At 39.1% G+C, this 24,429-nt stretch overlaps 1 protein-coding gene across 1 annotated transcript in view; it reads left to right on the top strand.

The window, feature by feature from the left end:
* Positions 1–24,429, top strand: part of ENPP2 (ectonucleotide pyrophosphatase/phosphodiesterase 2) — a gene marked incomplete at both ends in the record, with an annotated part of 105,832 nt that overhangs the window by 14,989 nt on the left and 66,414 nt on the right. The window contains 1 exon segment of the mRNA XM_079722734.1: positions 17,498–17,600. Within this exon segment, the coding sequence (XP_079578860.1) occupies positions 17,498–17,600 (103 nt within the window).

Here is a 24,429-nt window from a genome sequence, read left to right as displayed (position 1 = left end):
ACTTGAACAACAGTAAGGAGAGAAATCATTCATCCTTCACCCAATCTGATCATTTACCATGGGTTAGCCACAATGTGTATGCAAGTGCAAAGCACAGCTGTGACCAACGCCAAGGAATGTTGAGGAAAGCATTGTTAGCCCGGACTTGGGGTGATGCGGCCAGAGTCCGCATGCTCTTCAAATGCATCACAATGCCCTCTTTGCTCCAAAGGATCCTGGCCCTCATTAAAATGCAAGGCATGTGCATCCCACTTGTTTATTCCTTTCATTCCTAGACAAACACAAGTCTAATAAAGAGGCAAACAAGTGTGTCCAGGTCATAAGTCCACTTGGGAAGATGGGTATTTTGGGGAGCTTAGGCTAATGCTAGCAGCTTGCCATTGCATTGTGAACTCTGAATGCAGTTGGCACTCTGGTGTTCAAGGGTAATATTGCCTGCAGTGCTAATTACACACTGCAACTCACTGCCAAGGGAGGTTGAGGAGGTCTGAATGTTAGAATTGGCAGCCATATTTCTTGGGTATTTAGAGTTCTGTCTGTTTGGAGAATGCGGCTGGTCCAGATGGAGAAAGTTCAACACTTTCTATGCCAGATGTTGTGGAACTTTCAGGAGATGATGGAGAGGCAATCCCTGTCCTCAAGGATCTTTCAGTTTAGTAGGACGAATTTCTGACAAAACAAACTCAACCCAGGAGGCAAGGTGTGGTGAAAAAATCAGGAACTTGAACCATTCAGTCTGGGTTTTCTCCACCATTACCATGTAGTCTTGAGGAAATTATTTAATCTTTCTGAGTCTTGGTTTCTTCACTCATAAAATGGGATTTTATAACTACTTCATGCCATTGTATAATTACCTTAATAGATGGTGACTATTAATCACTGTTGCTGTATTTAGTACTGTTAGTATCAGAATATGGCAAACTCTGTTCTAACACTGAGTGACTTTGGGCAAACTGTTCAAATCTTCGACTGTAAAATAGGATAATTCTAATGGCCTTATGTGTGTAGGTCAAGAGCTAACTTCCTTCTCTCATCACTCTTACCATCCTTTTTTATTCTTTATTCATAGCTCCTATCACTCATTGACATATTTGTATATTTTATGTCTTTTTCCATTCAAAAAAATGTAAGCTCCAGCAAGAATTTGGGTTCTTCTGTTAATTGCTGGTGTTGTTTGTGCCTAAATACAAAGCCTGGAACATAATATGCTCTCAATAAAATATTTACTGTGTAAATGGATGAGCAAGTGAATGAATGCTAACTCCTAGGTTAAATATTTAGCAAGTCGTAGGCTCGCAGCACACGGGACCTGTCCTTGTGCTTAGTGCCATTACTAGGGGTAGAATATGGTGCGTCCCAGGCCAGGACCCAATACAGAAAGATTGCTCCCAGCTCTGTCAGGTGGTGATCTTTGTTCTTAGCACTGGCATCTTATCAACTGTGTTATCGCTGGGAGAAACAACCAGGTCATTGTCAATAGTAAGGTCACATGAGATTAATTGTAAAAATAAGAGTTTCAGAATTTTTATCAGTTCTCAAGAAGAAGGGGAAACAGCTGCAGAAAGGGAGGAAAGTCTGGGAAAAGGAGAAAATAGCATCTTTAGCAAAATGTTTTGTCACATGGGACCATAGGCTATAAGTCTCTGACTGAGACTTACCCAGCTCCAAACCTAGAAGGCATGCAAAAGCAGCTGCTTCGGTCCGATGACACAAAAGTAGTACACTGGTAAATGGCCCCAACCTGTAGTTGGTGCCAAAGTGAGAAACTGTCCTTGACAAATTCTGTTCTGTTTCTGAACTGTTAAAGGCACTAGGAAAAGAAACTCTCAACTGCCTTCAAGTGTGAGATTAGAGAAATTTCTTTTTAAAATAATAAAACAAAATATAACATAGTGGACTATAGCAAGAAATACTTAGAAGCTGGATTCTGGTTAGGCAGACCCGAGTTTGAATGAACTTGTGTGAACTTGGGCAAATTACTCAAACTTCTGTGAGCCCCTGTCAAAAAGAGAAACCAATATGTACTTTGCAACATTGAGAGAATTCAGTGAGTTCATTCCTGTACAATGTCTGGCAATTCTAGGGGTTCAATAGATGGTAGCTGATATTATTAACAATGAATGCTACGTGGATTATTTTGCTTAATTCTGCAGTAACCCTATGAGAAGGTAAGGGGATTCTTCCCATTTTACATAGAAGGAGATGGAGGTCTAGGGAGGTTTTCTAACTTAGTCAAAGCCACACAGCTAGTGAGCATCTGAGTCATGACTCTAACCAAGCCTGAGAGCCCAGGATTTTCATAATTAGCAAGTTGTATAATATCTCTCATAAGAGCAACAGAAGCTTAGCAGGACAACGGAAGGTCCAGGACTTCTGCATTCTCTTGCATAATACTCTAGTGGCAAGCTGGGGTTATCGGATTTCAACTTTTCAGTGGCTCTCTGTTTACAAAGGATTGTAAGAGACCTATAAGGCTGCTAGAGGCGATATAAGGTCAGCTTGTCTTATGCCTGTCTTCTAGATCCATCCAGAAGTAGATTGCTTCATCTCTTAAGTCCATCAAATGATTTTGTGAAAGGTGTTCCTCCTTTTCTTAGCCCACTCCTGACAATGTTCCCTTTAATTAGCATAAATTACATTGCGCATGCCATAGATATTATATATCTATCTATACCTATCTATATCTATATGTATATTTCCTTCAGGAAATGAAATAGTAAGAACAGGGTGTGTATAGGATCCTTACCTTTCCTTTGGATTTATTCAGGAAAAATAAAACCAAGTTCTGGTTATTTAATTTAATTGAGTAGCTCTTTGCTAGTCATTATATATAGAGAGAGAACTCAGCTCCCTAAGAGAGTTGTAAGAAGAGAGAAAAATAATAGATGCCTAGAGTTGGAAAGGACCATAAATGTATAGCCAATCTTCCTTTGAATTTAGTTACTTTATAAGACCAACCTTTTTTTGAATAGTAACCATGAGTTCATTTTTTATAAGAGAACTCTGGCAGCATGGCTGGCTAGAAAGTTCATTTTATTATGAGATGAAACATGCTTCTCTGTACCTTCTAGTTTTGCTCAAGGAAGTGCAATGCCCTTCAAATATCCGAGAAAGACAACCACACCCACCTTCTCCCATCATCCATGCAAGGCACCCAGGAGGCATGGTCACAGGTTCCTCAGCCATGGACCATGAGGGGAGCCCATTAGATATCCATTCTCTAAATATTAGTCAGAGTGAGCCTTTCAAAACAGAAATCGGATCGTGTCACTGCCTGACTCAGATCTCTCCAGTAGCTTCTCAGCACACCCAAAATGAAACATAGAGGCTCACTGTGAACTGGGTGGTCCTACATAAACCAGCACCTGATCCAGTCTTTGATGTCCTCTGAAATTGCTCCCCCATCTTTCACTCCACTCCAGCCACACGGGCCTTCCTGAGCACACTGAGCTCTCCCTACCTCAGAGCCTTCCCACATGCTATTTCTCCCAAGAGACACCTGGTTCTTCCCTCACTCCATCCAGATTTTTGTTCAGAGGTCATCTCTCCAGAGAGACCTTTGTTACCACCCAGTTGAAAATAACTCCTCCCATTACTCTCTGTTCTCCGCTCTGCTTTGTTTTCCTTATCATTTATTAATTACCTGACATTATTATATTTCTCGCCCACTAGAATGTGAGATCCATGAGGCAGAAGTTTCGTTTTGTTCACTTTGCATTTCCAGTGCTAGATACATACAAAGTGCTCAATAAAAATTTGTTGAATAGGGCTTCCCTGGTGGCGCAGTGGTTAAGAGCCAGCCTGCTGATGCAGGGGACACAGGTTCGTGCCCCGGTCCGGGAGGATCCCACATGCCGTGGAGTGGCTGGGCCCGTGAGCCACGGACGCTGAGCCTGCGCGCCCGGAGCCTGTGCTCCGCAGCGGGAGAGGCCACAACAGTGAGAGGCCCACGTACTGCAAAAAAAAAAGTTTGTTGAATAAATAAACAAATAGATGAATGAATTAATAAATGGATTGGGTAATAAGGACTGCTCATCATCTTGGTCATGCCTCTCTCAGTGCTGTCTGGTTCTGTAGTGACCTAAAACACGTGGTCACTTAAGTGAGACACCCAGAAGTGAAAACAGTCCAGACGGAGTCCATGCAGTGCCAGGCTCAGCTGAACTTTTCTCTCCTGGATCTGAGCGGTAATTGTCTGTTAGAGGAGCCTAAGGTAAAATGAGGTCATTTAGAGTTGTGGTCAAGCATAGGCTCCTATAGAACTTGCAGGTGACAAAAATTCCCAGCTTTCTTTTACAAGGATTGTTTTCAGTTCTGGTCTCTCCTAGTGTGAAGTTTTATAACTGAATTTTGTATTCTATTTCAAGAATCTTACCCCAGACAGATTGATCTGGCTCTCTCTCTATTTTTTCTATAATCTTTTGACTTCAACCTGTCAAGATATTTTTGAATTTCGATTCAGTCCATGGTACATAGTACATGGCAGCTAGCTGTTGCTGGAATATTGTGTTCAAGAACATACCCTGTATCCATGATTCAGGAATCAAGAAGCTACCATCTCTGTCACCCCCGCAGATGTCTCCTAGGGCATAGGAAGCTGGAGAATGGACACCGAAATAATGTTTCAGAAAACATTCCACTTCCACAATCTTATTTGCACAGAGCAACAGCTGAAAGGGGCTGGAAGAGAGATCCTGTCTTAATTCTGCTGTCCAAATCTCATGTACATAAAGACAATCTCAGCAGCATAACTGGCAGAGTCTATAAACTGTATATAACTCATCCTACAAAAAGCCTGCAAGACAGGAGGGCTCCCTGGAAGTGGGGTGGAGTAGAGACTGAAGGAGCCAGTTCTCAGTCTCTTCCACACATAAGCCTTGCATACCTCTACGATGGAACTCACCAGAGTGTGTTTAACAAACAGTTGACTTCCATTTCTTCCGATTAAAACATGCTTTTTACCTCAATATCCCTGATACTACGTGGTACTTGGCACAGAGTAAGCTTTCACTAAGCATTAGTTTATATTATAGGGCATGCTTACTAAATCTGTGTTGAATCAACACTATATGAATTTGTAAAACTCTCACACTCCAAAATTTAGAGCCATTGTGTGACAATGACCTGCATTCTCTCTGATCCCTTAGGAACTTTGAAATGACACGGTTATGATGCCCATGGCTCTGATCACTTCCTCATTACCAACTGATCCTTTTTTGGGGGTCAGTCTAGAATAGAAGTTAATCTGTGACTTCTGATATGTTCTGAAATAGGAAACATAATCAAGTATCAAGACTTATCAGACATTTATCAGATTCTCTGCTTTTAATAGAATCATGTTTCTTCTAGAAAATAGTTGAAATTCCCATTCCTTTTAGAGCTTGCTAGTTTTGTAATTTTCATTGGGAAATCATGGAGAAAAGAGGACTCCCCCACTTAATATGTACTTGAACTTGGGCAAGTTGCCCAATTTGAGCTTGTTGACAGTGTTAATACTCTGAAGGGCTTTATGAGGCTAAATAAGGCAATGTATAAAAATATCTCTAAGGGCTTCCCTGGTGGCGCAGTGGTTGAGAGTCTGCCTGCCGATGCAGGGGACGCGGGCTTGTGCCCCGGTCCGGGAAGATCCCACATGCCGCGGAGCGGCTGGGCCCGTGAGCCATGGCCGCTGAGCCTGTGCGTCTGGAGCCTGTGCTCTGCAATGGGGGAGGCCACAACAGTGAGAGGCCCGCGTACCGCAAAAAAAGAGAAAAGAAAAAAAAATCTCTAGTTATGTTGCTGGGCAAAAGGCAGGCACTTACTAAATACTAGCACTTAGGGGGGGTCTGATCCATGCCAGGTATGGTACCACTCATGCATACTTGCTTTTCCCTTTTCCTTCACCCAGTCCTGAGCTGTCCTGATATCCCAACCAGAGCTACTTTAGCTCTGTGACCTTGCCTAGGAGCAGCATTTCAGTTTTATTGACTGCAAAGTGTGAAGGCTGAGCAAGCCTTAATTCTTCTAACTCATAACCCACTTCTTTTTTTTTTATTAAAGAAATGTTCTTTAAATGTTAAGACATTTTTTTAAAATGAGGTATAATCAACGTATCATAGTATAGTCATTTCAGGTGTATAACAATGATTCGATATTTGTATATATTGAGAAATAATCACCATAGTAACTCTAGTTAAGATCCATCACCACACACAGTGACAAAACATTTTTTTTCACAATGAAAACTTTTAAGATCTTCTCTCTTAGCAACTTTCAAATCTGCAATGCAGTGTTATTAACTACAGTCACCATGCTATATGTTACATCCCCACGACTTATTTATTTTATAACAGGAAGCTTGTACCTTTGAACCCCCCTTCATCCATTTTGCCCTCCCCAACCCCCTGCCTCTGGAAACCATCAGTCTGTTCTCTGTATCTTTGAGGTCTTTTTGTTTTTTTAGGTTCTTCCTATAAGTGAGAACATACAGTATATGTCTTTCTCTGTCCGACTTTATTTCACTTAGCATAATGCCCTCAAGGACCATCCATGTTGCTCCAAGGCATTGTTCTTATATTCCCACAACTGTCCCACAGACTCTGGTTACAGTTTGTTGCCATTAAATTCAAGCCCAATGCCCTAGGTTTTCTTCTTAGGCTACTTTATTTGAAAGTAAAATGAAGCAGGAAACTGATGAAGCAGAATGGCAGAGACCCTGAAGTGCTCTAAAGGAGTCCCAGGAAATCCTCCTATTTTTAGGGAAGTAGAGGGTTTCATCACACATCGGGGCTAGTTAAAATAGGTCCACACCACAACTCAAAACGCTTCAGTTTTCCTGTTAATTATCAGGTTTGGAGGGTAACTGAGGTGACTCTGGAGACAGCTTTGAAGGCACTGACCCAAGCAGCAGATCAGGATTAATATTCCTTTTCTGTGGGTCCAGATGCTTTGGAATTTGCTTCACTGTGAGAATAATCTCACTAGCTTTCTTTTATTTTAGTAGCATTTTTTGAGATATAATTTATAAACCATAAAATCCATCCTTTTAAACTGAACATTTCGGTGGTTTTTAATACACTCACAGAGATGTGCAAACACCACCATAAGGTAATTTTAGAACATTTTCAACACTCCAAAACAAAACTTCATATCCAAAAGCAGTCACTTCCACATCACCTGACAACCACTAATCTACTTGCTTTCTCTATGGATTTGCCTATTCTAGGTAGTTCATATAACTGTCTGGCTTTTTTCACTTAGCATGATGTTTCCAAGGTTCATCCATGTTTTAGCATGTATCAGGGCTTCATTCTTTCTCATAGCTGAATAACATTTAATTGTATAGATATACCAAATTTTGTTTGTCCACTCATCAGTTGAGAATTCTGCTATGAACATTTGTGTACAAGGTTATGTGTGGACTATGTTTTCAATTCTCCTGGGTATATACCTAGGAGTGGAATTACTGGGTCATATGGTAACACTATGTTTAACGTAGTGTTTAACACTTTGAGGACCTGCCAAATTGTTTTCCAAAGCTGCTGCACCACTTTATAATCCTATCAATAATATGTGAGGGTTCCAATTTTTCCACATCCTTCCTAATACTTATTATTTTCTGTCTTTTTAATTTCAGCCATCCTGGTGGGTGTGAAGTAGTATATATTTCATTGTAGTTTTGATTTGCATTTCCCAAATGACTAATGATATTGAGGATCTTTTCATGTCCTTATTGTCCATTTATATATCTTCTTTCTAGAAATGTCTATTCTAATCCTCTGAACATTTAAAAAATTGGGCTATGTGTCTTTTTATTGCTGAGTTGTAAGAATTATTTACATATTCTGGATACTAGACCCTTGTCGGATATATAATTTGCAATTTTTCCCCCGTTCTGTGGACCATCTTTTCACTTTCTTGCCATCTTGACAATAATGTTTTTCAATCCATGAACATGATTGTCTTCCCATTTATTTAGGTCTTCTATAATATATTTCAATTATGCTGTCTGGTTTTCAGAATACAAGTCTCACACTTCCTTTGTTAAATTGATTACTAAGTATTTTAGACTTCTTGATACTATTGTAAATGCAGCTGCTTTCTCAATTTCATTTTAGATTGCCCATTGCTAGTGTACAAAAATACAACTGATTTTTAATATTTAGCTTGTATCATGCCATCTTCCTGAATTCAGTTATTAGTTCTAATATTTTTTAAACAGATTCATTAGGATTTTCTATGTACAAGTTTATGTCATTTGTGACTAGAGATAGTTTTCTTTGTTCCTTTCCAAGTTAAATGCCTTTTGTTTGTTTTTCTTGCCTAATTGCTTTGGCTAGAAGTGCAGTGTTGAATAGAACTAGTGAGAGAAGACATCCTTGTCTTACTCCTGATCTTAGGGGGAAAGAATTCAGTCTTTCACTGTTAAGTATGATGTTAGCTGTGAGTTTTTCGAAGAAATCTTTTATCAGGCAGAAGAAGTTTCTTTCTATTCCTACTTTGCTGAATGTCACTAATTGTTGTTTGATTTCAAGGGGAATCACAGAAATGGCAGTTTTGCTTCCTCCCTGAGAGGGTACCATTGTACTCTAAGCATGTGATGATGCCATTCCATTAGCAAGTATAAACTTCCTTTTAGGTTTGAGTTCAACAACTTTCTTGAGTTGAAGCTCAAATTCTCGGGACTTTCCAATTCAAATAGAAGGTCTTTATTATTGTAGTTAAAACCTGGGCCTTCAAAGCTGTCTCCAGAGTCACTGCACCCTTTTCCAAATAAGTGCTGCCCATTTTCTCTTATGGTTAGAGAGAATGTGAAAAAAAAAGTTGTTCATAACATGTCTAACTTAAACCTACATGTAATCTCTCCCTAAGTAAAGGGAATTCTCCTAGAACCTTTGTCACTACTAAGCACCTATTATGTGCCCAGCCTTGTGCTACCTACTGAGAATGAAACGGAGCAGGACACTATGGTCCTTGCACCCCATGTCCTCAGCCTGTCTTTTGTCTGTGGAAAGATTTTAGCCAAAGAATAAGTTTAGTCAGAGAGGTGAGAAAAGCAGAAACAAAGGAAAACAGTCAAAGGAGACCAAATAATAATAGTTTAGTCATTAAGCATAGTCAAGGACCTTTAGTTCCTTCTCAAGGGCTATAGAAAATATTCTGAGCCATATCCTGTGAGCTGTCTTATAGATACTGAAACCCCCACCAGGTGAAAGAAGTTAACTACAGGATGACCATTATGATATGACTATAGCAATGACATGAGCTGCCACAATTCTGAGGATTTGCCTCAAAGAAATGGAGACAAACTGACCCTGGAACTGAAGATTAACTCTACCTAAAACCATCAAGATGAGGCTGGTCAGACCACCAGTGACCAATTTCAAGATGACTGTCAGAGCTGACTGTGCTGTTTCTGCATGTAGCCCCTTCCCTCTGTCTATAAAAGCTCTTACCCCTGATTGTCGGGGAGTGGGGAGGAGTCAGCCTTTGAACTGGCATCTGACCTCCCCCCACCCCCCGTGTGCTGGCATCCAAAATAAAGCAAACTTTCCTTTCCACCAGCCTTGCCTCTTTATTGGCTTTTGAGCAAAGAGCAGCTGGACCCCACTTTCGGTTACATGAACATGATAGTAGATGATGCAGTCTTTATCCTCCTGTATTTAATAATGGCTAATATTTGTATGTTTCCTATGTTCAAGTACTGACCTACCTGCTTAACATGTATTATATCATTTGGTCTTCATATCAACCCTGTGTGATGAGAACTATTATTATTTTTATTAAAAGAAATCTGAGTTTTAGAGAAGTTAAGCAAGGTCTCATGCTTAAAAGTGGTAGACCTAGGTTGGTTGGACTCCAGAATCCAGACTCTGAGTCTCTATACCATGTTGTTTCTTTCCCCTGCTCTCTGGGGATTTATATTCTTATTGCTGAGAGAGGAAATACTTAAATAAAACAGGCAACACTAAAGAACAAGAGATAAATGTTTTGGGTAGAATCTATAGGTTCTTGAGGATAACACGGTGGGTATTGCAGTTGTGAGGAGGGTTCTTGTTAAGATGCTGAGCCTTGGGGAAAGGAATGGATTGACTAAGATTTGTCTGAGCCCAGTGGAAAGAGGACAAGGCTGAGAAGCAGCATAAGGAGAAGTGTGGAAATTAGCTTGGACTTCTGGGGGGAAGAGTCTGACTAGAGTGAGAGTTTCTGTCATTTATCAATGAAAGATCTGGTTTGGGGGTAATTTGGGTCATATTTTAGTGTGTGTGTAGGTATAGGAATACTACAACAAAGGGTAGGGTTTAGAAAAGTATTTAAGTAGTGGAATTAACTTACTTATTGATTGTTTTTGTTTGTTTTTACAAATTGTACTGCTTGAATTTCCACATTTCTGAGAAAGTGCCAGAGAGAGAAGGGAGGTGGCTGCTTAGATGGGATCCTGGCTTCCCACTCCCACTAGAGCAGCTCCAAATTTAGATGTTGGTATTCATTTTGAGATTTTATTTGAAAATAAGGTTTTAATGCTTAAAAAAGTGTTTCAAACCACTGAGTTAGCCCAATAATCCTGCTTTACAGATGAATAAATATGGGCTTAAAGGGACACAGCTAGTTAGTAAGAGAGCAAGAATTCAAGTTCAATTCAAGTTCCAATTTAAACTTCTTGATGCCAAGTGCTTCATTAGACAAACATTTATTGTCTGTTTGTTATATCCCAGGAAATATTCAAAGCTCTGTGGAGTGCAAGGATGACTGGTCCCTGCATTTGAAGGACCACAAGGGATAGAGATGCCTAAAAAGAGATTATAGACAGTATGGGAGGCCCATTGCTCTGCATGGGAAGGGCAAAATCAGGGGGTGCTTCACAGAGGAGTAACACCTGACCGGAATCTTCACGAATATGTTGGAGTTTGCCAGGGGGAGTAGGTGGAGAAGAGCATTCTAGGCTAAAACAACGAGGTATATTAAAGAACGAAGATGTAGGAAAGCACAGCTTAATCAGGGAATAGCAAATAGTTCTCAAATTAAGAAAACTTACCCTTTATTTAGCATTCTCCTGTGTCAGGCATTGTGCTAGGCAATTTACATGGATTATTTCATGTAGTGTTCTTAAGAATCCTATGAGCTGGATACAGATGAGAAAACTGAGTCTTAAGGTGGAGAAGTAATTCACCTAAGGGTCATGTAAGGTCTCACAGTTAAACAGTGCTAGAGCTGGGATCCAAATCTGGTGAGTTTAATTTTGGATTTAGAGTCCTGTGCACCTTGCTAAGCAGTTTGGATTTGATCCTCTAGGTCAGTGGTTCTCAAATTTGCAGCAGAATCACCGGATGGGCTTGTTAAAACATAGATTCTGGGCTCTACCCCTGAGTTTCTTAGGTAAGACCCAAGGATTTGCATTTCTAACAAGTCTTCAGGTGATTCTGACCCTCCTGGGGATCACACTTTGAGAACTGCTGTGATAGGAAGCTACTGGAAGGTTTTCAGTTTGGGGGGGAAAATCATCAGATTTGCCTGTATTTTATGCAGGGCTCTCTGGGTAAGGAAAGGAAATGAATTACAAGTTGGATAAGAGAGACCTCAGTGAAATGGTGTTTGGAGGGGGAAGAGAATGCACACAGGAAGAATAGTTGTGAGATGAACTTCTAATGTGTGTCCAGAAGAATGAAGATGAAGAGATAACTCTAAAAGTAATCACACGGAAAGATAATTTCGGTATTAATGGCATTCAGCAGGCTCTGATAAAGGATAGTGATAATTGTAATTAATAATGAGACTCTGCAGACATGGTTTCTCATTAGAAACAAGAGATGAAAGGATTGTAGAACAAAAAGTGGTTTTAAGGTTTCCATGAAAAGAAGTTGGAGAGCAGGGTGGCTGTTGAGGTAGCTGTGTTTTGAACGTGTCGAGTTGAGGCCCTTGTGTGGCCTCATAGAGAGACATCACACTATAGTGGGAAGAGGACCAAACTGGCTTAGGAGGCATGGTTTCTAGAAACTCAGTCACTCATTCTACCATTTTGAGATGTCACCTACCTCCATCTCTTTATCTACAAGTGGAGTTGGCAACAGATTCTCAGCCTGCTTATGTGAGACTGGAGGGTAAAGGCTGAGCATTTTCAACCTTGTATTGATACTTTTAGTAAAGCAATTTTCTCTAGTCACATACCCACCGATTTGTGCTCAGATGTTACACAGTCCACATGGCAAAGTAGACTCAAACGTCTTTCATTCACCTGGACTTTTACATGCACGTTTCAGGGTAGCCAAAAAAAAAAAAAAAAAAAAACTTAAATTGAGTTTGAGTTTGAAAATGTTTTATTATAAGCTATGGTTAGGAACAAAGCTGAGTTATTTCCTGGGGGGTAATTCTTCTTAACCTTAATTATGAATAAATGTATTTTCAAGTTTTCAAGTCTACTATAACTTTACTTTAAATCCACTGCCTTAGAAGATTTTTAAGACTACTGACACGTTTTAAAGCTATTAACGAGATTCCTTATGTTAACTATTTAATTCTAGAGTGTTAGCAAATGGATACATGTCTCTAAGTCTTTCTTATAATCCCATTAAAATTTAAGAAGTGACTTTACTGGTCATCAAGATCATTGCATATTCATTCACTCAGGAGTCATCACATTTAACGCCTGCCTGTCCCTCAACCTCCATACCCAATGCATTAACAAGTCCTTTTCCTATAACTCTCCCAGTTTTCTGCCTCTCCACCAACACCATAATTTTCTTGGTGCAAAATATCACTCAGTGTCTTTTGTCTGGATTACTGCTGTCATTTCCAAACTAATCTACTGTATCCATTTGACTTCCTCCAATTCATAACCACACTGTACAGAGATTAATGCTTCATATCTAATTAAGCTTCCACCGACTTAAACCCTTTAAAGGCTTTCCAAAGCTTTTAGGATAAAGACTATACCACCCTACAAGACTGATGAGGCCCCACATGGACTGACCTCTACTAACCTCTCCAGTCTTATTTCACTCCAGGCTCCCTTTTATCTCCCTGAACTAGTCAAACGGGCTGTCTTCTCTTCTGGTGGATGCCTGGTGTCTCCAGCCTACAACATTTGCGGATCCTGTTCGCTCCTCCTAGAATCCTTTTCTCCTCTCTTATCTAGTTACCCCCCTCTATCCCTCAAATCACGGTTCATCTGACACTTTTCAGAGACTTCCGTGACCTTCTTGACCACATCAAACCTGAATTACACGTTCTCATAACATAATTGACTTCTTTACGTCTATGCTTGCCGCAGCTGCAATTTTACATTTATTTCTGTGTCTATTTGATTGATATGCAGCCAGGGGACTCTGTTTGATTTGGCTCCTCGTATAGAACTAGTGCCCAGAAGAGTGCTTGGTACACAGTAGGAGCTAATGAACATTTGTGCAATGAATGCATATTCTCAGAGAGTGTTCCAGTGCAGGGGCTCATGCTCAGATTCCACTGGGAGTAAATGTAATGCATAGAAGTTTATGATATAAGTTGATGTCATTGAAAGAGGTGACAGTGTTGATTTCAGCTTTCAATTGTGTAATAAGTAATAACACAAGTACTGTTTTCATTTGAATAGGCGTATGCTATTTCTCCACTGGAGAAACCCCCCGGGACCATAGATTACCAGTAAAACTTTGCCTCTGTGGTTTAAACTCTTAAGTGGTGTCTACTTTATACATACAGGCAGTCCTGGGTTGTGGGAGTGATTGAGCCTGCTTGTTTTTCTATTAGCTGTCATGATTTTTTGCTCCATTTAGATTGGCAAATCCCCTTTGCAGAGACTGTTGTCCGGTTTTTATTCTGAATTTTCTAATAGTCCTCAACTACAGCAGAATTGAAAAACAAGACTTAAAGAGTTTTAAAATAGGATAGGAAGAATACACATGGGTGCAGTTTTCTTACTTTCCTGGTGTATGTGCTGTAGTGACTGCTAAGTGGTACCCCTGAAAATCAAGTGGTCAGTGACTGTCTAACACCATAGTCTTAGAAGTATCCTGGGACTAGAATTAAGTCAAATCAAGCCACCATGATTGCAGTTAATTTTGCACAATGAGAAGCTGGACATTGATAAAGTTTGAATCCGTTCATGAATGCTTCATAATTACTGCAGGAGGCAAGAACAACCCTCAATTACAGATCTTTCAAATCTCACTGTTAACCTCAAGCCCTCTTACCTTAATCAGGGCTTGGGAACAAGGATTCACAGAAGTATTTCATGAAAAGATGGACTGTGCATTTGTATAAATGCAACTACTGTATTGCAATTAAGCAATACACACACTGCTGCTTCGTACCACCAGCAAAGTAAATAAAATACTATTCTGCTGCTTACAGTTTGGAGATGATCCCCATGGAGGAATAGCCACGGTTCGTCATTGAGATTGAAACTTTAATGTCCAATTAGTAGTGAATGCTATTAATGGTATATTAAAATTACATTATGAATTAGATCAAGCAAGTCAACATTCAGGGCAGAAATTAATTGATTCAGAGTAATTTATTCTAATGCTCTGCTGTTCTTACATTATTTGTATCAGAATGCGGTCCTTACATTGCTTGCATCAGAATAGCCTATTGTGTCAGTTCTTGCCTGGCTCCTAAACCCCCTTTCTTCTCCCCACCTCCTGGAGCTAATGAATCAGAATCTTGGGGTTTAGACCATAAGCATCAGCATTTTAAACAAGTTCCCAGGGTCATTCTTATACCCAATAAAACTTGAGAACCACAAAATGATTTTTAGGGCCTTAGACTTGTCAGATTTGTTTGGGTTCTCTTCTGCCAGGGGGCAGTGTTCTCTGAAATATGGCTGGATTAATAAACCAAGCTGAAAGTTAATTTTAGTCTTTCTCATACACTTTCTTGTTTACTGACCGCAACCATGGTTGACCTTATACCCCAAATCTTAAATACCAGAGCAGGTGAACTTTCTTGATTCGGTTTTGTTATAGAAGGTTTTAGACTTATATTTCAGTCATTTTAGTTGAGTTTTTGGACGTGCGGTATGCGTTATCAGGCTTTTTCGTTTTCTCAATTTTAGATAATGAGGGGTAATGTTATTTTGTGTTTGATTTGATGCCCAAGATAGGGACTTTGGTCATCCTACTGACAGTTAATTTATAATGATGTCTTTTAGTAAAATCCTGTGTAACTGTGTTGGATGTGGTGTGTGTGTGCATGTGTGTGTGTGTGTGTGTCTGTGTGTGTGTGTGTGAATGTATTCCATGCACACAATGACCTGGTAGAAGACAAAGTTCTTTGGCAGATGGTTAACAGAAATAATGGCTGAGTTCAATCCTCTTAGATAATTGGTAACAAGTGCTGTTCAGAAGCCAATTCTGGATCAACCTGGCTATTACACTTCAGACTTTTCCCCCCTGCACAGCTACTCTGCATGTCAAAAAAAATTAATGGATAATGTTTGGCTTCTGAGTCTCATTTTTTTTCAAGGGGAGCCTTCACTGTCCTCATGCTGGATTCCTACCGTCAAATGTCAGACAGATTCTAAATCTGCCGGACTCCGGTGAGGGCTGGGGAAGTTGGCAAGGGCAGGGGAGCCCCTTTGGAACACTGTGGCATACAGTGCAGTCACAGGATTGCCTTGATATTTTCCTTTTAGCTTTAGAGTTGTCCTCTGTAAAAGCAAGCCTGCATCTTGAAATTGAACATAAAGAGTAAAAAAAATCTTACGTGGGGTTAACATCTTTCATAAGCCTTGCTAAATGCAGGACCCCAAATCATTTCAGTATGGCACACAGACTAAAGCAAGAGACGTCTATAGAAAAATTCATAAGCCTGCCATCTCTGCAAGACTGTGAAATGAAAAGGACGTTAGAAAGGCAGCTAAAAGTTTGGCACTGTGTTTTTTTCTTTTGCTCAATTAGCTGTTACTAAATTCTAGAATATCTAATGAAACCCAGGACTAATGTGCAATCCACCATAAACAAGTTCTGGCTTTTGTGCTATCAGGTTTTATTTGAGCTGAGCCACTGCTTCCTCAGTAATTTGTTGCATGGTAAGCGCCGTATTTGTTTACATACACACGTATGCTGTGTGTAAGAACCATGGTCACCGGGTCCGGCCAGAGAAAATCCAAAGATAAGCTTTCCTCCCTCATTTGAATCCTAAAAGTGTACAGTATTTAAAGACCTCTCAGCTTTTGAGGCCTTGATTTCTTTTAGAAGTCTCCTGATTGCCAACTAGGTTAGTAAAGAGACTTTAATGCTCACGATAGCATCAAAGGGCACAGTGTTTGGTGGCTAGATGATAATTTATCTGGGAGAAACCTAGGGAAGCAATTCTTTACAGCCAAATTCTTGCCGCCATTGAGATTTCCTTCCTCAATTCAATCATTAATAAAGCTTTCCCATGCCACCCCTGCTGCTCCCACACCCCTCCAAAAACACAAAAACAAAAGCAAAAACCCCCCAAAACCCAAAACCCAAGCTGACAGTTTTTTCGGGAGGCGGAGGCAGAGAGATGTGAAGTTATATTGTCCCTCCTCACCGGGCAGAACTCTGTGTTGCTTAGTTGGCATTCCCAGTATTTTGATAAAAGTTACTTCTCTAAACTCTAACAACAACATGGGGAAACATAATGCTATCTCTTGTGCTTAGTTACAATCGTGGGAGATTTCATCGTGAGAAATATTTGAGGAGTCGGGAGTAGCTGAGAATGTGGCAAAAGGGACAGGGTCCTTTAAACGGCCAGAAAAATAAATAAATAGGCAAGACAGAGAAAGTTATTAGGTTTATAAATTATAAAACTTTCCTTTAAAAAAAAATAAAGTCGTGAGGTTGACTGCATTGAATAACTACATTGTAAACCTTAAAAGCTTAGAGTGGGTAGAAACCCTTTTATGGCTCTGTTTCATTTTTATCGGATAAAATGCATTTGGTTTCTTTTTTTAAAACCATGTTTTTAGCAGGAAAGAAAAATGAACATGCAGTGTTATTGGCTACAGCGACATAAGAAACCCTTATGTTACCAGAGGAAACCACATGAAAGTATCTGTGTGTCAGGGGAGGGACAGATAGGGGGTGGAGAGAAGGAGAGGGATATTTCAAGCTTCTTATGCTCAGAGCTGCGATTTGTGAACAAACTGTGATGAAATCAAGCTGTGGACAAATCAGAGGAGCCTGTCAACCTCCCAGGTGGGATTACTTGTAGTTAATAGACTGGACTCAGAGCCCCAAAAAGCAGTGCATTCAGTGTAGGCAAACAGAACACACTGCAAAAGGCTTTCCAAGAACCCTCTGCCATGGCCAGGAGAAACTCCTGCCAGCTGTATCAGGTAGGAGAATGACAGAATGCCAGGGGAAAGCCTTGGTTTTCAGAGCTGCTTCCTGATTTTGAATTTTCTTTTTGTTTCTAAAATGAAGACAGCACTGGATGGTGCCTTTGGGAAGTTGTAAGATTGGGTGGTGATGTTGAAGTCATTTGCATTGCCTTCCTGGAATTTGATTTAGGCTTGTCTGGCTGCATTGACAATTTGAGCTCTTTATTCCCTTAGGTAATATCCCTGTTCACTTTTGCTGTTGGGGTCAATATCTGCTTAGGATTCACAGCAAATCGAATTAAGAGGGCAGAAGGATGGGATGAAGGCCCTCCTACAGGTAAGTGTAGCAACTATTCCCATTTTCAATCTTTTCAAAATTTTATACATTGGGTAATCAATGTCAGCTCATTAAGAAATTCATCTCTAAACTAATCTTGCAGTGTAACTACTTGAGTCCTAGATGTCTCTGGAATAAAAGCAGCTCTGTGTATAATTCAGATAGGATAATGTGGTTTAATGAGAGAACATTTATGATCTCTTCATGCTAGATAACTGGCTCTTTAAATCTCTGTCCTCCGAAATTTCTAAATGTTAAGATAATATTAAAGCTCTTGTGAATTGACAAGGCTGAAACAGAAGTGGTGAGAACAGGTGCTGGCTTGATATTAAAGATACATGAATTTGATTTATTGTCACGTGGTATGAGATGTAGTATTTGCTTCCAGAAAGTTCTGACCTAGAGAAAAATAGGAATGGAAGTAAAAAAGGCAGGGAACTCTCTTTGTGAAACTTCAGGGCTCTGAGATTAAGATTTACCTAGAACAGGAAAAATATAAAAGAGAGGAGGTGCTTAGAAGAGCTTACAAGATTGAGTTGCACTCATTGATTTTTCTTTTGGACTGAGGAGGGGTAAGTTTTCATAGTGTGCCTTGACTTAACTAATAGAACTGAAGTGAAAGAGTTTCCTTTTACAATACACTGTGCCATAAGCAGTGTGGGATTTCTTATGAAGGAGCTCCTTGTGCAGATGGAGGGGCTTAACTGACCAGGTCTTAAGTAATGAGTTGGTTAATTTCCTGGAAATTGGAGCTGCTGATGGTTTTATAAATAAAAATTACATATTAAGTAATGGGTACTCTATGGGGCAATCTTTTCTTGACTTTTCCTGACATCTCAGCAGGTTTGTCTGCCTTCCTGTGCATTTTGTATTTCTCTGCACTGTATTTCTTGACCTGACTCATAAGAGACTCTCACCTGTCTCTGTTTAGACAGCATGAGCACGTATTAGCCAAGTTAGGATCCACACATTGATGGAATACTGAGTCTTCCTTACATCAAGCAAGTAACTTTTGAGTAAGGGTGAAAAAATTATATTAGAAACAGTTTAGTGAGTCCAAGTGGGGTGTGCTTGGGGTGAAAAGTGAGAAAATAGATCACAAAAATTGCACCCCCAGGGAGCCAAATGGACAGAGTGAGTTGTCTTCTGTTGGGGAAGGGGAGGAAAGTAGATCACTAGGCTGGAGGATCCTGTTTTTATTGGTAGCAAATGCTCTCTTCAAAGACTTCTTTTTCTTCTTCCAGACAAGTATAACTCCCATTCACACTGACTGTAACTGTTCAGACTGGAAGGGGGGAATTGGATCCTTAGTTTGGTCACGTGGGCAAGCTAACATCCTGAGAGCCCACTGCTGGTTCTTTCCAATGGACCCTAAAGGAACTTTTTTCCTGTTTTGTATTAATATATTACTTTGGCTAAAACTGATATTAAAAGCGATTTCCCTGATGAACGTTGTAAAATCAAGTCGCCCATTATTTTCAAAGTTGACTTCTTTGGAAAATGCTCATGAAAGTCCTGGACTGGCACCCTGGATCTGTATCACTTGCTGGGCCGTCTTGGGGAAGTCACTTATGAATTCTGCTTCCTTAGTTGTACGACAAGGAACAGGCCTAGATGATTTTTAATTTTCATTCTGGATTTGAAAACAAAAAGCCCATGATTCTGTCTACTCTGTTTCATTGCCTTTTGAATGTGTGTGCTCTCTTCAGGAGAACTTGAAAAATATAGACCAGATTTACTAATCCTTGAATATATTTTGTGTATAATAAATTATTTCCGTACATTATTAAGAACAACTGTAAGAACTAATGAATCAGTGCTACTTCTGGAAAAGTAATATAATCTAAATTATCATCTATAAATCTAAGTGATCTTAAACATACTACAAAATATTTGCTTCTTGAATTATTTAATTAAATCATTGATTATTTTCAGCCTTTATGGTATCTTCTAAAATAATTTATTAGTGAAAATTCTACGGCTAAGAAGTATTAGTCTTGGGACACAACGCCATTTAAGTCTGAGTTTGGGGATTTTGGTATACCTGACACTTTTTATTTTAAATTTTCTGTTGATATAGCTTACCGGCTGTCTAGGCACTGTGGATGATTTCTCCTGAATAAAGACCATGATGTACTTTGGAAACTGGGTGAGAGCATAGTGCAGAGAATTTAAGCATTTTCATCTTTTTAAATGTTATATGTGCCTGAAATGACACATGTAGTTGGTTATTCTGTCAGCAAAGCCTACACATCAGAAAACACTGGGTGAACGATTACTTATGCATTAGAACAAGGTACTAGGAGGAAAGGCTGCTACACTTATTTTCAACAACGTTTTCACATTCCAGAGAAATCCTGGGAAGCTAGATGCTTCGAGATCTTTCCACCAAATAGAAGGAACATAAAGGGTATTGACATACGGCCAGCTTCAGACTGACGGGAGCAAGACCTCTCATTCACAAGCATTCAGTTTCTTGTTTAGCAAATGTAGGTCCTCAGAGTCCTCAACTGTAGCTGAGAATGTTCTATATTCATGCACACCCTTGCTGCTGTACTACAGACTGAAGTGTTAAGTTTCAAGGCTGTGGCAGTGCAAACTGTTATAATTAATTAACTAGCACACTTGTTAGCTGGATTTTTTGTTAGGACATTGTGATCTATTGGAAATCATGGTAGAATAGGATTTCCTCTACCAGATCATAGAAGATCTATAGATTTATTAGAAGATATGAAATGAGCAGAGCTAATTTTAATTCTATTGGGTAAATGTAATGGGCAAATGGGCATCAGGTAAATGAGATGGCTGGAGTAACTTTTCAAAGAGAATGTAAAGAATATGTGCAATTCAGTTTGACATCCTTGTCCCATACATCTGATGTAGCCAGCTTGATTTACCTTTAAAATTGCAAGCGAATTTATGTGTATACAAGTGTGTGTGCACTCATGTAATATGCATATGTGTATGTTTGTGGTGTGATGGTGGAGTCTATTTCACTGAAGTTGGTGATACGTACTCTTCCAGTCTCCAGGTGGAAATGGGATATCCTCTGAGAGAAGCAAGTTAATACTTGAAAGACAAAGGGAAATTTATAAGCTTGTGAATAACTGGCTAATACAGACTGGAAAGCTCAGTCCTCATTTTACAATGAAAAGTCACTTAAATGATAGGGTGGCAGTATGTAGGAACTGCAAAGCTGACAGATATATCAGTCATTACTCTGCAAGGAAAATTAAGGGGACTATCACGTCATGGGATTTTATGTTAAATCTAGTGTAGAAATCAGAGTGAGTTTAAGTCAATGGAATGAAATAATTTGAATTAGAATTTAAGAAGGGCATGGATTTTTCAGTTCATTGTTAATTAATTGGTGCTTTGGTGCAGTGGTTTTTCATTTATCTTAAAAACGATACAGAATCTTCTATCTTGTTGCATTAACCAGAAATCTCCATCTTCAATAGAGTTCAAATAGAATATATCTTCCAAGATTATGTCTTAAAAAGAACATCTAAAATTCAGAGCTTATGTACATAATTTGAAAAATCCTTTGTTAATGAAAATGGTATTGTAGTTATAGACAGATGATCTGAAATTGCAGCTAGGCCTTTGCTAACTCAAGTTAGGCCTAGAGCTCTGCTCTTCCAACCAGGAAAATGGGGGTAATGTTGCCTCTTTCTCCAAAAAGATTTTTTAAAACAAAATGCCATGCTAAGACTGATGAGAATATAAAGTGTTAAGTATATGATGATACACTTAATTTACCTCCAATTTTGTTTGAAGGTCAGTGTCTAAATTTTTACCCTATCAAGTTGACAATACCTGCTATATAAAATGATGTTTCATTGTTTGGTAGCAGATTTGTAAATCGTTCAGGCTTACACTACTGACTGCTCTCATAAATGCTATTTGAGTGGTTTGTAAGTGAAATTAAAGTCTTAAATTTCATTCAAATCATCTAGAAATGTGTTTTCTTGTAGTTTATGCGGTCTTTCTACATGAGGACGTTGTATTTAAAAACACATTGAAAGTACAGGTGTTTGAAAACTTCCCAGGTGGACCTATTTATTAAAAAAATTGTCTATGAAATCTGGTTTGGAAGCTGTGAAGAGGAGAGAATAGTGATGCCTAAGTAATAGGTATTTATAGAAAGTGATGTATTTAGGAAGCAGAGATACAGACATGCAGGCCTATATGTAAGTGCTACTTTCTAAGGGATGAGGTCAAAATGTATGGACACCAAGGGGGGCAAGGTGGGGTGGGATGAACTGGGAGATTGGGACTGACCTATATACACTACTACATATAAAATAGATAACTAATGAGAACCTACTGTATGGCACAGGGAACTCTACTCACTGCTCTGTGGTGACTTAAATGGGAAGGAAATACAAAAAGGAGGGGATATATGTATAATATAGCCGGTTCACTTTGCTGTACAGCAGAAACTAGCACAACATTGTAAAGCAACTATACTCTAATAAAAATTTTAAAAAAGGAAAGAAAATCAAACAACAGAAAGAAAAAATGACTTCAGTACAAGAAGGTATGACCAGAAAGAGCGAATCATATACTCCAGAAGAGGCATCAGACGGTATTAAATCCTCGAGTTGGGTGGTATCTTGACTGTCATTCACGTTGTCTGCCTCCTTTCCTTGCATTTTATACTTCAGACAGGGCAGGAAGACACAGGAGAACCAGATCTGTTTCAATGCTCTTGAAAAGGAGGCGACATAACCACAGTCTGTTTCATTTCAAGCCTTTACTCTCACTGTCAGGAAATACTAGGACTGGGAACCATGGAGAATGGGAGGAACAGAGAGGGTGTCATATCACAAACTCTGAATGCAGGACCAGACAAAACTTAGAAGAATCATCCAGCTTTATGCCGAGCTAAATGTTTTCAAACTTAAATACAGCCTTCTTCACTGGCCATCATCCAAATCTGAAAATTTCCATTTTGCAGAGAGAGTTGGAGGGAAATATGATTGGGACACCAGGATGAAGTAATGCTTAGGTCACAACTCTTGTCATGAATTAGGTTCTTTCCAATAGTCTAATTAAATTATCAATAGTATTTCTTCTGTATATAAAGGACACCAGAATTCCACAATGCTACCTCTGTGTCGATACGGTAAGATGGAATGTTTTAGAAATGAGGTTTTACTTAAAGAAATAAAAATAATTTCACTTGTTTCTATCAGAATTATGAATTTGAATGAAATAAATCAGGTTTTACATTGGTGTTTTTTTTCTAAATCATGAAATTATGCTTTTGTGAAAAAAAAGAAATGTATAACTTTGTTTTATGCATATCATACATGTATATACACACATATTTTAAAATTTAAAGTCCCTATTTTTAAAAAACTTCCGTCTGTGTAGATCTGTAACATTTATTTTTTAAGATTCTGGAACAGACTAGTTTCTTTGAAGTAAAATAACATCATTTAAGTATGTTATTAAATTGGCAAATGTCTCATACAAAATTTCAAAGCCCCATTGCACCTAGCACAGATTTCTGACTTGATCCTTTTGAAGTTTTTTGTTTGTTTCATTTTGTCTTTGTCTTTCTTGTTAGTTCTGAGCTTATTAGGTCTGGAAAAGGAAGGCTTTACAGATTTTAGAATTCAGGTAAAGTAAGTCAGAGAATCTTTCCATATTTGATCATTCATTCAGGTATAATAAAAAGAGAAGTCCTAAAATCTGTGCTTAGCCTGGTGTGGGGAGAAGGATATGGGACCTGGGCATGAAATGAAAAAGCCAGCACATGGGGAAGAATTACAGAACTACAGAAAGAAGCAGGGCTAGAACTTGTTATGAAAGAAGATGGCAGGGATGGAATAGGCCCTGGAAAGGCAAAGTGAACTTTGTTCTACAGTATCAGTTTATTTTCTTAAAAAAGGTGCAGCAGTTCAGTTCTTGGGCTCATCGGACTTGAAGAAGTATACGGCTCAATTGTTTATCTTCCTATTTCTCTTCCTGCCCTTGTCAGCTGAATCCAAGTCAGCCAAGAATGAATTTTGTCATATGTATCCCTAATCCACATAGGTCCAGGAATTCACTCTCATTTGAAAGCTGTTGGTAACCCAACCTTGAGTACTTTTTATGAGATGTATCTTTGCATTATGAGTGTAAGGGCAAATCTTTCTTAACAAAGCTGTCTTCAGTTTAAGGGTTGGCAAGGAAGATTATAATTGGTAGGGGCAAGCTATTGAGGGAGATTCAATTATTTTCAAAGACAAAGTAAGGGATAAACTTAGAGAATAACCAACTTTGTAAGAAAAGAGTAAAAATCACGTTGATAGAATGGATGAAGAAAGGTTTAAAATGGCTAAAATTTTGTACAGATATTTTGAAAGGAAAGAAAGAAAGAAGAAAGAGATTATGATGAGGGGAAAGCAAAGGGCATGAATGGAGGAAAATTTCACATGCAGGCTGGGACTCTATGAAGAAGAGGAGCCAGGACAAGTAAACAACTACAAACAATGTGCCTTTGGATCTCTTCTGATTATCTCAGTTATAAGTGAAGCCAAGCATATTTATGTATGCAGCTCATAGGCATGAATACTACTCAGAATTGATTAGATGGCTGTTGGAATGATTCTGTCTAAGCAGTACCCTTAAAAAAGGAATAATTCCATTATAAGCATTTTTCTTATCTTGATCTTTTTTCTTATCTCTACTATAGGATTTCTCTATTTTTCCTTTTCCTACTTCTCAACCCTCCTCCCCTCATAGTTTCTTAGGGTCCAGCATGCACTGTTGATTGGTTGGCCAAAGTCAATAGAAAAATGTGGTTTATGAACCAGAGGTAAGGCATTGCATTGGA

This window comes from Hyperoodon ampullatus (genome assembly GCF_949752795.1).
Source record: "Hyperoodon ampullatus genome assembly, chromosome: 17".
NCBI classification, from domain to species: domain Eukaryota; kingdom Metazoa; phylum Chordata; class Mammalia; order Artiodactyla; family Ziphiidae; genus Hyperoodon; species Hyperoodon ampullatus.
Note: the sequence above shows the minus strand (reverse complement) of the source record. Positions and strands in the feature narration are given on the sequence as shown.